General features: G+C 37.4%; 1 protein-coding gene and 1 pseudogene across 1 annotated transcript; both read right to left on the bottom strand.

Moving 5' to 3' along the window:
• Positions 1–80: 80 nt before the first annotated feature.
• LOC140853850 (protein-tyrosine-phosphatase MKP1-like) lies at positions 81–7,042 on the bottom strand (annotated as a pseudogene).
• Positions 7,043–11,955: 4,913 nt separating this feature from the next.
• LOC140853801 (beta-hexosaminidase 1-like) lies at positions 11,956–17,462 on the bottom strand. Its single transcript, XM_073248789.1, has 5 exons — positions 17,404–17,462; positions 14,092–14,189; positions 13,912–13,972; positions 13,515–13,765; positions 11,956–12,372 (listed from the first exon to the last, which is right to left on the bottom strand). Exons 1-5 carry the CDS (start codon positions 17,445–17,447, stop codon positions 12,197–12,199), a joined length of 630 nt encoding a protein of 209 aa, XP_073104890.1. The 5' UTR covers positions 17,448–17,462; the 3' UTR covers positions 11,956–12,196.
• Between the last annotated feature and the right edge of the window lie 349 nt (positions 17,463–17,811).

The following is a 17,811-nucleotide window of genomic DNA, read 5'->3' as shown; positions in this document are numbered from 1 at the left end:
GTTTCGACTTCGTTATCATCTCCTCAGCACCAAGATATGGAAAAGTAATGAGTTGATTCATTACGAGAGAGAGGATTCAGTTCATCAACTAAGCAAATGAGCTATCAAATCTGCTTGTGATAATGTACAAAGGGTCTTAAAAAATCAGAGTTTCTTCATACAGGGGAGCGGACAATTTACATCCAAGCGTGCCAAAATGTTAGTAGCCACAGATGTGACATTCTGGCAGCCTCCTGCGATTACAAAATGACAATGGAAATTGATTAATTGTCTTTAGAGAAAACTAATAAGAGTTGAGATAACTGATGCTTAAATTTATTCAGGTGACAGGGAACTTTGATTGATTTGTACCTCACCGATCATTGCGGACTCGAGCAATTTAAGCAAAATGTCATAGAAACTCCACTGTATAAAAATTGGACGTAAGAGAAATCAGAGTCGAGCTTCAAGAATGCTTCATTGCAGAGCGAACATTAAGTAGAATTCAGCAATTCCAGGAATTTCTCTGTCTCCTGCTCTTTAACAACCTATCATCATTTAAATTCCAGAATAAGTAACCCTTGTACTAAGAATAGTTAAAACAAGGATTATATAAAAGCATACTAAAACGAAAATAGAAATAAAATAAGTGGCAAACAGAACCTTTTAGCGTTGTAGAACGACCAATATTCTCATTTACAGAAAGTAACATATCACTAAACAAGAATTTAAGATGCATACTCTCCTCAAACTGATCTTAACATAACTTAGGTAAGCATGTACAAGGTGCACTAACAGCAGTTTCATGCAGGGATGTGCACTTTGAACGACGTAGTAGTTATCCCTTCTAAATACATGTGTTCTACAACCATCCTTTCCATGAAATTCTGTTCCATAATTTTTTTTTTCTTGATGCCATTTGTCAAGAAACATATGCACCTGATTAAGAACAAATGCTCTCATACAAGATACACAGGTGGCCAAGATGCAATCTTCTTTCATCAAGCCTTGATTGATAAAAGTAAGCTGGGGGAAATAGGTAAGAAGTCAGTTGTATGGAGGAAATGCCTCAAAACAAGTGATCAGAGGAGAAATGTATGAACAAGTTCTGGAGTAGTCTACAAAAGCCTAACCTTATGCCAACCCTAAAATAATGTTTAGAGTGTGCACTGAAAGAGATAAAGCAAGATGCAGGTTCCATTTGAAAATCAAGTATATTGGTGTAAGATTTCATGTCAGAAAGAATATGCAGAGAGGATTTATCTGGTTCTAAATGCCAAATTTTTTAACAAGAAAATATAAATGCAAATCAAGCAGTCTCTTCCAACCGCCAGCCTCCTACTGTAACAATTATCAACTTCCTTTAAATACCCCATCCAGTCCAGGAGACCAAATGACATGACCAAGAAGCACAACAACACAAAATTAGTTCTCTCTCAACACAACTGTCCCAAGTAATAATTCCAAGTCCCAAGATTTGCACTTGTCACATGAGGAAAATTAGATCGTAGCTGACTTGATGTACAGCAGCAAAAAGTTCAGAATTGCTTTGGCCATATCCATGCCATATATGATACAGTTTTCCTGAGCATGGTGTGCATCAATGCACCATACTCATGAAAATCTCATCAATGGTCCTGTCTTACTAGTTTAAAACTCCCTCCAGTAACAAACCCTTGGGCACCCTCACAGAAATAGTGAAAAACTCAAATTTTATTGGATCTACCGATTAGGTTTCAAGCAAATGTATGGTACTCCAACCATGAAAAGAGACAAGCACAACTTACATGAGCTTATGGCCTCCCCAAAACAAGTTGACCACCGAAGCAGGAAATGATCCAATTAGTTAAAACAGATTTACAAGAAGACAGGACTTGTGGTTGACCTGGTGAGACCCACCTGACCCAGCTGGTTTCAAGTGACTGGCTGACCTAGCCAGGTTTTTAGTGACCGGCCACATCTTCCGTTAAAAAAAAAAAAAAAAAAAAAACACCAATGACCAGGCTAACCTGACTCAACCCTCAATCACATGAACACAGTTTAGCTCCTTAACCACAAAGAAAGATTATTATGTTGTGATATAATTCTAATAAATGTACTTATTATAAGATATCTACACTCGAAATCGTTTTTGATAAATGTCCAACTCTAACATTATTTTTAAAGTAGATATGTGCCACTAATTATGCATATTCTTCTAAAAGTATACCTTGTTATTAAATTTTTCAATATAAAACATTATATATTACATTCACACAAAATTTCTAAATATGTAAGACAAATGATGCCCATAAGGCCACTCCAATTCATCCACCCAGTATGACTATGGCAGCCCCCAGTCAAGCAGCAAACAAGTTCCAAAAACTTGGTTTTGGCCGAGCCAAAGAGTTCACTTGTGGCAGTTTTAGTTTGAGTTTCTTAGTTTCAATCAAGCCTAAAAAGAGTTCATTGTAGTAAGCTATATGGCAAATATTGATTTAAGAACATTTTTAGAACCATGGGTGTACTGCATATAATTTTAGTGGATGAAGCCTTTTGAAATTATTGAATTAATAGAAAAACAAAATTACATGAAATTCTGCTCAATGGAAGAAGAGTTAAAAATCCAGTAAAAATTCTAAAATTTTAGAAATAATATTTATATCATAATTTGTGAAGACAGTGAAACATGTAAGGTCAACAACATCTTACTTCGTGCAAATAGAAGACAGCCATATAGTAATTCTTTTCATAAGTTTTTATTCTCCTAAATCTCATCTGAGTAAGATCAACTCCTAATCTCGCAAATATTAATTTATTTCAACAAAATCTTTTCTAGGGGCTCTCACGAGAAGGCCAACTGAAAAAAATCAAGAAAAAGAAATCCTTGATTTTGGGTTTTTGTCCTTTTGGTCAAAACAAGGTTAGTTTCAGCAAAATCTAATAGAGAATGCCGAAAACTCAGGCACTTCAAATTGGTTATGGCCAAATCTTCAACCTTGCTCAGAATCACCAATAAGAGGTAGTTGATGGAACACAGGGTCAAGTATTCTAGGGTCTTATATGAATATCTAATAGACTACAATACAAGCCATATGGGGAAAAGCTTAACAAATACAATAACCTTCTTCCTTCTCTATTAAGTTCTCTTCAACCGGTATATCTTTGTTTCTATCATCTTCAACCGAATAATTGCTTTGCTGAAACAAATCCTAGGTCATTACAGTAGCTACTTTTGGTAAAGTGTGGTTATTTTGTTTTGAAGAAAAATTATCTTAAATCCACATTCACATATAGACTAAAAATGTCTATCTAATATGCATACCACAATTGAAACCCTTTCATATGTGGACCACACACCTGCTGTGGGGCCCATCCCATGGGGCTACAAGCATGAAACACTTGGCATTTAGACGGTTTATCAGACACTTGCAGCTGTAGCATGCCACAAAAAAGGGATCATTACATTGTACTTCCATAATTGCTGTATTCATATTAACAGACTAGAATGTTCTTAATAGTGCACATGCACACACTATTGTGGATCAATACGGTTGCAATCTCATGCTGCCAGTCCCTATTTAATGTAGAGCTAATCTTTTCAACCTTGCCCCAGATTTTGACCAGTTGCTTGTGCATTACATGTTAAACATGTGGAAGCATAAGGTTATGAATGACTTCATGCACACTACTGTGTGTAGCATTATAGAGCATACTCATATGCTGCCAGCACAGGGGTCTCCCAGTAATGTCAAACAAGGATGAGATCTACTTAGAGTGCTTGCACACATGCATAAAAGCATGTCGGGGGGGGGGGGACCTCCTCATTTCTCATTGAATCTATTACAGCGACATATCTTACTTGTTTCTTTAAAAAACATATTTCAACTCTTTCTATGCTCTGCAAAGATCTTATCACAAAATAGCAGGTGATGGTAGAACATCAAACACAACAATTGATTCATTTATGAGATTTCCACATATCATCAAGATTCAGAGTGGTATTCTCTATAAACATTATCAAGGATATTCTAGTTCCCCACCAAGATATTTCAACAGAAAATAGCAAGAAATAGATTCATCAAAATTAATAAGAAATAATTAGATACCTGTTAATCTTGCCAGAAGTAAATCTAATGCAGAACTTATTGACCAAATAACAATAATTACAGTAGAGCTTTCTGACATATGGAGACAATGAACCAATTCACTATTTAACGATGAAAATAATTTATATTTGCATACCTTAACTGGAAGGTCCTTCCGCAGGCCCATTAAATCAAGAAACTCACAACCAACTTGGTGCCAGTCATTTGGAATAACTTCTCCCACATCTTTGCTGATCTTTAATTGAATTTGAGCATTAGCCTGTTCAAAGCCACTTCCTATCCACAAATATAAAATCCTATCTGCCTCTCCACTTTTACCAGCATTAGGAATCAAAAAAAGAAACACTCCTTTGGAATCAAGATCTTCCCTAGCAAATGTTGCTAGCTTTTCCATATTAGGCCAGCGATACACTAAAAGACTTGTAGGATTTGGACTCTCCAACCTAACAACAACCCTTCCAGTTGAACCAGGCAGCACTTGATCTTGTGCGAGATGATTTTTCTGGGAACTCACCCTACTTTCTGCACTATTAACAGCAGATTCACCTATGCACTTGACATCTGAAACTTCCCCTACACTACCTTTCATGTCTAAAGCATCATCTTTGGACATGTGGTCATCCTTACTCCTATCTGTGACTTCATTTGCACTTTTGGCATATACAGACGATGTTTTTAACACCTTCTGAGATAACAATGAAGCATCATTTTTGTTTAGTGATGGCAATTTCAGATGTGAAAAGCTTCCCCTCCTTTCAGCAATAGAGCGTGCAAGCCCCTTAGATGGAGAAGAACCTGATTCCCGAAAACACTTCGAGGGTTGCATATTGCCTGAGAATTGGAGAAAAGGCCTAGATGATGGTGGCAAAGGTTCAGGCAAGTTAGATGAAGCTCGTGATGGTGTAAGTGAAGGAGAGGAGGATGTTGAAGGAGAGATGGAAGGTGACTCTGAACTACACTTTGAACTCATACTCGAGTCAGAGGAAAGTGAACTCGGAGAAGGATATGGAGGGGATGTAGATGTCTCTGCAGCCAAAAGCTGCACTCGGTCCATGCGGGGATCCATACCCTCACCAATGCAGAATCTGAATAAACTCTGCAAATAGGACCAGTTATGAACTTACGCCTCAATATACTCCAGTTGCTTTCTCTTGCCGGAAGGTGGGTTTCCTGCCCTGGTCCCGAAGAAGAGAATGGTGGCACAACCCCTCCAGTAATTGCCTTATAGAAAAGCTCAAAGTCTACATCATATGACTCCACTCTCCTCTTACCAACGGCAACCTTGACTGCTGTTTCAATCTGTTCCTTGTTAATCTTTGTGGCACTATCTGAATTCAGAGGGGCACCTGAAAACGCCTCCCAAAACTCCAATGGCTCATCACCTTCTTCAATCATCATGACAGGCCCCTGCACCTTCTCATATCTTACCACCTGAAAGGCCGCAGCTTTCGCATCCTTCTCCATCACTGGTTCGCAATTCTTACCGACCCAGACATAAATCGATGAGAGGACATGAATGATGAACGCCCCCCTCGAATCCAAAGCAGCTGGTGAAGGATCATTCAACATCTTTGGCACTAGGTGCAAAGGATCATAAGATGAGTGAGGTGCCATTCGGTACATCCTCAGCACTGAATTGGGGCTCAGTGGGATGGCATGGACCCTCTTCTGGCACTGAAGCAGCTGGCAAGCGAAACCCACGTTCGGATTGGCGATCCCCCTCGCAGCCTTAACATACTGGAATGCATCATCAAAGCTCTGCCCCTCCCTCCACATGAGGTAAGCTATAACCAGCGAGGTGGATCGGGACACCCCCTGGCAGCAGTGGACAAACACCCTTCCGCCCTGCTCTCGGACATCCTCGAAGTAATCAAACACATCATATAATATGCTCGTGATATCCTCCGTCAGGCTATCCTGCAACCAGAGGGTCTTGTAAACGAGATCAGACCTGAAGTACTCCGGGCAAACGAATCCAACACAATTGAGGACGTGGGTGATTCCATTCTGGCGAAGGATTTCACGGTTCTTGGCCACGGAGTCTCCACCGAGGTAGATGTGGTCGGCCACCTTGGAGCACTCCTTATCAAAGAAGGCGATCTGATCTTTCTTAACCTGGGACCGCAGCGAGGACAGATCCAGCTTCAGGCCCTCACCGGGCTTCCCGCTAGGGGTGGGGGGCTGCAGCCACTCCCCGACGTCGTCACTGCTGGCGTCGGGCCAGTCCTCCAAGCTCCGGCGGGCGATGGAGAGGGGCTGGAGAGGGGGGAGACAGGAGCGAGCCTTGCCGCTCTGGGATCTGGGGGTCAGGGGAGGCGGCGGGCAGCGCCGGAACGGGGCGTTGGTCGAATTCTTTTCTTCAGTGGAACAGCTGGAGCGGTCCGGTGCAGATGTCCGGGAAGAGGACCACGACGCCGACCTCCAGAATATTTTCCGGCTACCGGAGAGAGGACCGACGGCCGCACCCTCTTCGCCTGCCATTGCTGCACTTCACCTCTCGATCAAGAAATCAAAAAAAAAAAAAAAGAAAAAACAGATTGGGCAGACGACGGCTCATCTATGATGCCGATCGAAATCCCCGAAGCTAAACGACATGAAGAAGCGCTTTTTACTCATTCTAACGCCAAAAAAAATAAAAAATCTCAAAAAACGATTTAAAACAGCGAGAGTGAGATGGGGGAAGAAAGCGGAAACCTGGAAAGAATCGAATTCTAGCTTTTGGCGAACAGAAGGAACTCGGTTCTTTCCGGAAGCTATTAAAGTAGGCAAAGAAATAAAAAAGCAAGCTTCGAGAGAAGAAAAGGAGGAGAGAAGAGAGAGAATAAGGAGAAGAAAGAACCAAAGATACTCACAGAGACTCAGCCTACCGAGGGCAAGGATCTACTATGCTTGGAATCGAAGAGGGAAGAAAGCAGAAATGGGTGAGAGAGTTACAGAGGATAAGGTGGGGATTTAACCGCGGTTGGGTGGATTCGGGCACACCGAACCACGAGCGTGCGCGAACCTGTGGCGGAACAATTGGCGCCGTGCATTTGAAAATACGAGGCAAGTAAACCGATCAGATCCGTCGGAATTGGTCGTTCTCGATGACGGAACAACCGGTGGTCAGACTTAAGGAGGCAACAACTTTGACTGAGCTGTGGGTCCTTTTTGACCAGAACCGCGTTGGACTGACGTTCTCTGGAGACTGCAACGCCGTTCATGCAACGCTGGGGAGGTTGGAGGATAAAGAGTGGCGTTGCGGGGCAGCGTTGTTCGCGTGGACGAGGTCCACTCCGCTCGAGTCCAGTCGAATGGGACCCAGTGAGCATCCGTAATTAGGTCATGTATTGGCTACACTAGGAAGTTTAGGCAACATCGCGCTAGTTTGCATGACACTGACACGTGTCCCGTTATGTCAATCCACGTAATCCGTTGGAAGAGTCAAATCTTCTACGAGCATGACCAGCTCGTGGAGAGCTGAAAGTAATGTACGACACTCCACGGCAGATCGTTTCTGCTGGATTCAGGAGTCCCACCGTCGCCGTTGGAAGAAATGTAGAAGGGCTGGAAAACGGCCAACTTCCCTTATTAAATAGTTGCCTTCCGTTGCGGTCAATATTTTATTATAACTGTCATCATGAAAAATATTTATAAAATAAAATTTATTTAAATTTAAATTATATCCGACAAATTTTTTTTGATATTTAAGTCAATAAAAAATAATAAATAATAAAAAAAATATTTGAAATGACAGTCCCAATCCAAAATTATTTTATCAATACTATTCATTTATCTCTCTTTTATAAATAATTCAAATATAACTATCGAGCGTGATCACGCTTTATATGGTACTAAATTATCGAACTATAATCATAGAGTTAATAGACTGTTCATGTCCCCTAATGACTGTGACATGTAGTTGATCATCGTTTATAATAATTAGATATGTAGGTTCCGCACATTCCAACTTTATGTGATCGTGAAAAGATAAATCGACTATATGTCGATAATAGTGAAGATCTGAATGAGCATCAATTGATAACTCTGATATACTGATGGTCATCGATTAGATATTAACTGAACTATCGTGGTTATCTATTGATGATTGAAAATAATCGATCGTAGATCAGTTAATTATTTGTGAATCAATATACTATATTTATGAAGTTGATTTATAGGTAGAATCGGGGTCATTTGAATTGTCTCAACACCTCTCATTCTTTAATGAGTCCGGAGAGAAATAGACAAAGTGCATTCAACTAACAGATCCCTCGGTGTGGAGGGAATGGGTACATACAGCTACCAGCCGTTAAAATGTCTAACCGACGATCTAGCTCTACAAAACATAGAAGCAGACCGATTGATTTACTGATTAGACAAGCTGGAAACCAACAAATGGCTGCGATCTAATTTGTTTTTTGGAGAGAAAAAAAAAAAAAGGAACCAGTTAAGAAGACCTTTCTATTGTGTATCGAGGGAGATGAATTCAACATCTTAATTTGACCATAATGTATAAATTAAGAAAGATATATTTTGCAAAAATGATTTATTAATTTATATGACATTATTCACATTAAGGTAGAAAAGCCTATACTTTCATTGTTCTTCTCCAATCATGTGCTTATGCACCTCATCCTAAAAATTAAGAGCAATTTTGTAACTTGGGCAATAAGCAGGGGTTTCTTTAAAAAAAATAAAATAAAATGAAGCCAAAAACTTGCAAGGTGCAACAAAAAAAAAAGTCAGCATCATAGGAAAAGCCAATAAAAAAAACATGCATGATATGATTGTAGTGGTTCTAATTTCTAAGATGAATAAATTTTTACTTTTTTGATCCTAAGTATAGGATAGTTTCTTCTAACCTCCTTCAATACTATCTTTTTAAAATAATAAATATTTAGATCATCTAAAACTAAAGATGGAAAGAAATAATTATGAAATATTCAAATCCAAAATAGCTAGCACAGCTACATGAATCATTTTTTTTCCATTCTGCTTTCTTTAGGACTATTTATATTAAAAAAATATAAGTATAAAAAAAATTATAATTTATTTTTGAAAGTTTTTTTTTTTTTCAAAAATCAATCAAAGAGTGAAAAATGGCTCCATGGGAGATAGATTTAGAGTTTAAACAGTATCATTAAGCAATTGCAGTAAAGGCACTATCATGTCTAAGGTCCAGGAGATAATTCATGCAATATATTAAGTTTTTTTCCTTATATAGTCTAGAATTAAATTTTATTATTTTAAATACTAGGATAATAAAACGAACATTGAACATAAGTGACTTAATGATCAACAAACTTGTGCCGGTCAAGATTTGCTGCAATAGACTATCCTATTGTTGCATAAATTCAAACGCCCAAATTATGGAAGTACTAATAAAATATTATTTTTAATAATTATGATGGATCATGTTTTCTTACTTGTACCGACGTAACGACGATGAAGATAAATATGTCACAGCAGCAGTCAGACTTCTACGTTACCTTAAACCAAATTTGATAGCAGAGTTCTTCGTCACCATTCGCATATCTATCCGAAGTCTAAATTGGGATCATCGTGCTTTGAAAAACCGCTCTAGTTAAATGACTGAAAGGATGGCACGATGACTACTTATGATAGACTATTGATTGAACCTTTCCTGCGTATTAAAGTTGTTAGTCGGAATCTAGCTTATAGCAAAACAGCAGACGGGAAAAAGCGATTGCATTGCAGGGACCATCGGATTCGTGGATCCGCCCAAACGGCCACAAATGATGGCTAAATAACCTATTCGCCGAACAATTAACGTGATAAGTCAGCTACAGAGAAGTTTTTCGAACATCACACATCAGTATGGAGAAGTCTACCGGGCACGGCCAGTTCATCTAGTGCGCCGCTGTCCAAGTGACACGTGGCTTACGGATCCGGATCTTAAAGCTGCAAAGGGAGAAAAAATAGCTGTGGTGAAAAAGACGCACATGGCTTTACATGCGCTTCCACCTTTCAACCCCTCATCTTCATGGGTATCGGATACATGTACGTAATAAAATATAGATACTTATATATTGAACAATAATAGAACAAAATTCATTGAAACATAATATATAAATACATAAATAATATATATATACATACATATTCATATAAATGATCATGTACAGAAATCCTCACCATTATATTTATCAATCCAAGCATACACTTGACATATACAATTACATTAACATCAATATACAACCAACTTATCTTTTTTCAATTACCAGCAATATTAATTAATTAATTACTATTTTTTAAATTTTAGAGTTAGCTATGGGCGGTTGTAATTTACATGTCTTTTAAAATGCCTCAGGAGCGTAGAAGGGCCGAGGGGAGGGATCTGGCACGACCGAGAAGCAATGAAAACGCCAGAGAGTAGGCCGTTGAGAGCGGGAGGTCGCATTCCAAATAAAAATAATGGTAAACATAAAGACGCACGAAATAGACGAGAGCCCGATTGGATCGCCCTGCCGTTATCTCATTGCTTCTGGCTACCCACTCAATCCATGTCGGATTTGTTAGTTTACCAGAGGATTTGCCAGTTTACCAGACTATTTCACTTTAAAACATGCTCAGTGGGCATCCCAACTCCGAAACTCGATCAGGCTTTCAAGTGGGTTGGTGATTTGATTAAATAGCACGCTTCTAGAAATACCCCCTTAGCAAGCATTTTGCGCTTGCCATGTGTATCTGTTCTATGTCAGCATACCACCGTATGGACACATACACTGCACTCTCTGCACAGCGGATAAAACATAATTTTTTTTATTTTATTCATTTTTCAACATGGAAGGAGCGGTGGATTTTGCTGGGTCTGACGAACCGAAAAGCAAGCTCTAAGCACAGGACGAAAATAAGCTAACAAAAGCAAGAGCTAGGTGTTGTAAAGGATTAGGTTAATAAACAAAATTGCGATTATTTACCAAAAAATGAAATAGTGAATAGATGAAGATAAGAGCTTTATAAATGAGAACAAATAGGAGAACGCATTAATCAAAAAGAATGAAAAAATCCGATCCCACCCTAAAAGAACTAATCGTAGGGTTGTTGATAAATAGTTCTTTTCATCATGAACAAAACTAACAGACACAAAAATCTTATATACTTTTTAACATGATATAGATAAATTCTCAAGAAACACAATTTATTATACTTGTGGAGATTTCTTGATGTTTGTAACATAAAGATTTCTCTCCTAGCCATCTCATTATATTCACTCTTGGAACAACACTTTATTGCAGTAATTCTTATTTCCAGAAACACCTCCCAGAAAAAAATAGAAGGAAAAGAAAACACTCTTACAGGATAAAAATAGCAGCAGATAATGATCGTACATGTATTACATAAACAACCCACTACCTGGAAAGAGCCACCAAGTGGCTTAAAGGTATCTTAACTTCCTCAAGACAAATAACTGTCTAATTTAGTGCATCCACCTTGGATCCTTTCTAAGGCTCCAAGAAAATGCTGGTTAAGATACAGAATATATTTTCTTTGAGATGTAATGTAAAAAAATTTTCATATTTCAATCCAAGAAGTGGAGGCATGATCACTTGTGTCCTCATTTTCAGCATGAACAAAGAGCCTAAACAACTCCAATGCAATCCTTGACCATGGCAGCCACATGACCATATAGAGAGAGAGAGAGAGATGCAGACAGACAGATAAACAGGCAGATAGAGAGCGAGATGAACATGGTGCAAAGAAAAAGACTGGTAAAATGCCTTTGCAAAATGGCCAGGTATTTATATAATGCGACCTAAACAGATTTATGTGACAGTTTTACAAAGTATAAATCTAACAGATTTGAATCACTCAAAAAAGTACAATGAAGCATACCATTTAGTTATATGATATACTAAAGTTAGTCAATTCACATGACTCATAGTAGCAGCAAGATCATAGGAAATTTATTTGGAAAAGTAAATGCTTTTTGACATACATCTGGTATATTGAATTCCATTATGACAATAAACAGCAGATCAATGACCATACACCTGATTATTACAGAAAGCATAAATAATGGACTAAGTAGAGTCTCTTTATCTGTACCTTTACAGTGGATTCAAGATTAATGCACAACACTAGGTCCAATTGGGCCTTTGCGCACGTCTTTACAGCACCTCAGATTATTGAGCAAAGCATGAACCAGGACCTATCGGGGGACGTCGTGCATACTTACTGGTGACTGGGGCAGCTGCAACCCCACGATGATTCAGCAAACATCTGAAGTAATGTAGCCGGCTCAGCACAGTTGAGTTTAGGTTTCCAGCAGAGGTGGCATCTAATGGACTCCACAAGCGCTCTACAGTAACCATTCATTGGCATGCCAACAATGTAAAAATCATCTTTCTGGTCCCAATTATCAAGGGTAATGAAAAACCTATCACTTACAGCAAGATAATATAAGCAGCAAATGAAAAATATAAGGAGAGAATGAAATACACTGAGATGATAGCATGAGAAAAAGTGCACAATCACCCTATATAATTATTGTCACAAGTCAATGAAGTTTCTGGTATTAGCAGGATCAGATCATAATCATGAGTGAAATGACAAATGCAAGTTTATATATGTAACACATTAGCACCAGCAGGATCAGAGGAGGTAACCTATGCTGTGGAAATATCTCAAAGGCCATCTAATGTCATATTGTATTGAAAAAAGATGATAAACCAGCCAGTGTCAAAATACTATTAAATGGAAATATATAAAGGTAGAAGGTAAAGGAAATATTCTTCCAAAGATGGATAGAGATTCATACATGTTCAATTTTAACCCCTTTTAATCTTCAATCTAGTTAACCCTGCTCACATTACTTAGAAAAATAAAGACAGAAATGGGCCCACGTAGCATGGCATTTAGTTTGCCATTTTGAGCATCCAAGAGATTATCCTGAAGATGCTTGAGTGCTTAAATCACTGTTTCAAATCTGTATCATTTTTCAAACTTGCAGGCATCTAATGCTTTTTTAGAAGTTCAGCAAAGAAGATTTTAATAGTCCAATGAATTTTAGTTTTCATCAATATGATAACGTACTTAACCATAACCTGGAAGAAATGTTAAAAGCTCAGTTAACAATGAATCTTAGATTGTTTATATCAGGGGTAATTAATTACCAGAAGACTTTAGTAGTCCAATGAATTTTAGTTTTCATCAATATAATAACTTACTGATAATCCAGACGAAACATTAAAAGCTCAGTTCAGAGCGAATAAAAGATAATTTATATTTGGATGTAAACTGGTAAGTAATTACCAGAAGAATAATTGTCAAAACTTTAAGGAATTATGATACCAGCAACTTCTGCCCAGTATAGTTATGTTCATGGATCAATAAATAAGGACAAGGATGCAGCTACCTTCTTAGTACACAGTTCCATGACAAATAAGCTGCAACTTCCATGGACATTTTTATTACAAATTACTATTTTCATCACTTGCATACCTGCAGCTGCAGCAGCACGTGGCCATATTGTTTGTAGAACATCAGATGTATCAGCTGTCTCACCCCACATGCAAACCTCTCCACCAAGTACAAGTTCTTGCTGCAGTGTACTATTTATTCCATCCAATGGTTCGCTGTTGTAGAAATCCTCCCATGGAATATCCAGATGATCAAGGTACCATACACCTTGGTTGCTGACGATACATCTTAAACCCTTTGCAACAGCTTTAGGACAGACTCCGGGGCCCAACCTGCAAGATGTCAACACACAATCGACATTTATGGAAGGACCAAGCATCGAGTATCTAACAAACAGAAGTGAATGGGAAGTCAAAGCTAAAAACAAGCCCCATCAATTGCTAAATAGGAATCAAGTATAATAAAGTTAACAATATACCAGTTATGTATAACTGTTTGAGGATTGAGATTTTCCTTGAATGTGTTGAAGGTTTCTTCCCTGGGAAAATATGAAATGGTAACATTAGAAAGTTCATATTTTCATGGCCTTTTTCTCTCAAGTCTCTGGAAATGATGAAGATTGATGATAATAAATAAACGAATAGATAAATAAACACCCAGTTAACTGGAATCCAACCAAGAGCAATTGCTATCTCTTGAGCCCTCAATACAAAATACTGATAAGCATCCTTTGTAGTCATGTTGTGTTCCTGAAGCCTGCACATATATTCGACAGATTCATGACAAAGCCGTCGATTACGATTCCAAAATGAAATGCTCAAAATGACAGACCACAAGACCTCTCAGGCAGAAGACATGGAAATCATATAGGTAACACATTAATTATTTGACTGTAAATGGTCATAAGCTAAACAGAACAATGTATTTTAAGTTTGGATTGTTAGACCGATGGTTACTAATTAAGAGCAATCCTCTTCACAGATCATAAAAAAGAAAATAGCGAGTATGGTTGCAGCCATGGAAATGGTTCCAGAACTCCAAAATTCCATCAGAGGTGAGGGGGAGGGGTTACCATACTAACAAGGTTTTGCCTTGTATATTTTATGCACTTGTGACTCTACGTCTTTTTTTTCAGTTATTATCTCTTGATGCTGACCTCTTTTTGCTAGATGTTGGGATACAAATAAAGTACCAGAAAAAAACGTGGAGGCTGTGAAAACTGCTATGATCTCTAAGCACCATAGTCAGCTAAATACTAAAGCAACCAATGCTAGTCTAACCTAGATGCATGATTGGGACAGCTGCATGTCCTACGCTTGGATGTAACCATTCAACCAAAATATACTTGTGCCTAGCTTCACTTTAGAGTTTCTTTTTACTTCTATTTCAGATGAAGACAACTCACTCCAAGTTGTTTCTATCACCAGGTCCCAAACTCTAAAGAAGATCATTCCCTCCCTTCGAACTAGCAGTAAATTCTTGTGCCATGTCCTGTCATTCATCCAAAAATAAACTTCAGTATCTAAGAAACCTCATTGACTTCCCTTTTTCCTCCAACAGAAGGGTAAAGAGAACCATAAGAATCCTGCCTCTTTTTAGACGATACAAGGGAATGGACCCAAGATGCTTCAAAAATCCAAAATAAGTGCCCCAAATATTATTGGTCAATGTGGATTAAGCATCATGCAGACAACGTGGATTAAGTATCATGCAGACAATGCATATTCATCGCTTTGTTATAAGCAACGAAAAACTTACATGAGGCAGTAATCTTCATTGTTGTTCTTAGATGCAGGAGGAATATCTGAACTGTTCTGGGATAGATAAACGACGATGTGGAAGTTTGGACTAAGTTCAGATGCATGATTAGACATAACCTTTGAATGTTTATTTGAAACTTGAAGTGAAAATACTGACCCATCTGACATCCAGTTTTAGTGTGCCAAAAGGCAAAGAACGATGAAGTACTACAATAAGACCAAGAGGATTTTGTCCTATCCAGCTCGTATATTACAGCATAAGCCAAAGGTTTTAATAGCCAAAAGATAAAATCAACATCCTCTAGTTACAAAAAGGTTAAATTCAATTAGAAAAGCTGGAACTCAGTAGCTTCCAGGGAGGAACACTGTAACTCTAATAAAGCCTTTGTGCAGGTTCTATGAAACCAAAGCTTATGAAACCAAGGAGGGTCAAGCTTTACTTAAGCATTTCCCAGAAAATCCTTGTTTTTTAGATTTCTTACAATTTAAGAGACTTAAAATAATGGAAATGAAGGGCAAATTCCTTTTCTCTATACTCAAATAACTTCTTTACCATAAATAAATAATAAACTTTAGCTAACATTTCTCAATTAAATTATATCTTCCATTTGCAATTGTATGTACCAGTTTATTATATACTTAGGTGCTTGGTGGCTTAACATTTTATTGGTAATTGCATTTTGTGCTCATGCATTTAATGTATAAGGTAATCTATTTTTATTAGCACTATTAACTGACATAATGCTTCACTCATTTTTCCTACCAAACTAATCATTCAGTCTTAATCAAATAAGCACCCATTCTTCGATATCACCACTTCATTACCCATGATGTAGGAATTTTTGGGCTTTAAGCTCTTGATAAGGCTTGCAAGTGCTTAATAATCTTGGATTCATGTAAAATATGCTGAATTCTGTAGTTTGAGACCATCTTAGTAACAAGACCAGGAATTATCTTGGACTAACTGGTAGAAATAATTAAAAGAGGTGAACTTGATGAACCATGCACCATAATAAAAACCAAGTTCATTATTACAAGTTTGTTAAAGGACCTTTGGTCTTTCAGAGGTACCAGCTGACCCTTATCCTACATAACTTTAAATGAGTTTCCTGGTCTATTCCAAGGTAGTAAAAAGTTTAACATCAACCTAGAATTTTGATGTTATGGCATAGTTTCTTAACTGATTATCATGATTTTGGCTACTAATTGATGCATGGGAAGGCATATACACGAGATCATTTGCAACTAATCATCAAATAATAATAATTAGTATGAACATGATCTTATAGAATAGAAGGTCGGTTTTAAGTGGCTCTTACAGCATATAATTCTACTTATGGAACCAATTAATGGAAGGCCATTAGAATATTCACATCAGACTTGAAATATTAAGTAATACACAATGAATGTTTTTTTACAAATTTTTAGTTAGTGTCATAATAAAAGAAAGATGATGCCAATATTACTGTAAAGTCACCAGGAGAGTTGATTTAATAAAGTCATACACTATGAATTTTTTTTTACAATTTTTTTAATTAGTGTCATAATAAAAGAAAGATGATGCCAACATTACTGTAAAATCACCAGGAGTTGATTTTTGGCTCTGTGTGTAACTAATTGGGTCGATTAATTTAAGAAAGTAGGGCATTTCCTATTGATATAGGAACTTCTGTACTAGAAACATTGATATCTCCAATTATAGCCCCTTGCGATGTAAAATATATCTCTTCTCACCATCTAGATGGCAAGTATAGTTTCTTATCTATAAGTGAATTTATATAAAATAAATAAATTTTGAGGAAAGTATGCTATATATATCAACATGCAGTCATTTCTTGATACTATCAAACTTTATGCCAATCAGATTCTATCAATTGATAATAGACATATTATAAAACCTCCAAAGTAATGCTCACTCAAGCAAACTTGTGGCTATAAAGGCCAAGTACAAACACACAAATGATAAAACCTAGCACATAGATACATCTGAAAACAGTTACATCATGAACCCCTCCAGTATGAGTTGGCATACCACATTGGCTACTGCAAAGGACAAAATTTTCATGAAATATAATAAATGACTGAAGATTTCATAACTCCATGAATTTTTACAAACTTTAAATTTAATATTGTTAAAGTTGCATGTTCTGACAGTAGCAATAACAGAAAGACAAAAAATCTAAATTAGTATGTATGAAAGAATCTCATACCATTGCTTCACATGGGGGTTGAATCCCAGCAATCTGCCAAGCATTGAACAATTTAATAAGGTGCCAGGATTCCAATTACAGAGATCAGGGATATTACCAATATGCTAGTCAGATTAGCAATTTTCAGACAGTATTTGTATAACTAATATGTTGACGAACATATATACATTATCCAGATGAAAATTAGCATTCTAGTTTTAGCTCAAGATAGTGCCGGAAATTTAAAGTTTGGAAGCAAAATTTAGATCCAGTCCCTTAAAAAACATATACAAAAGAGACGATTGCAAAGTACAAATTTTACAGAATGAAAGGTTGATATGGTGCAAAGTTACAGTAAAGAATTGCAGATATAAACGAGCGTGGTTTTGTGTTTCTTCTTAAATAATATTTTTGTGTTCCACATTCTAC

The sequence above is a fragment of the Elaeis guineensis genome, chromosome 14 (genome assembly GCF_000442705.2).
Source record: "Elaeis guineensis isolate ETL-2024a chromosome 14, EG11, whole genome shotgun sequence".
NCBI lineage: Eukaryota > Viridiplantae > Streptophyta > Magnoliopsida > Arecales > Arecaceae > Elaeis > Elaeis guineensis.
This window is presented reverse-complemented; position numbering and strand designations above follow the sequence as displayed.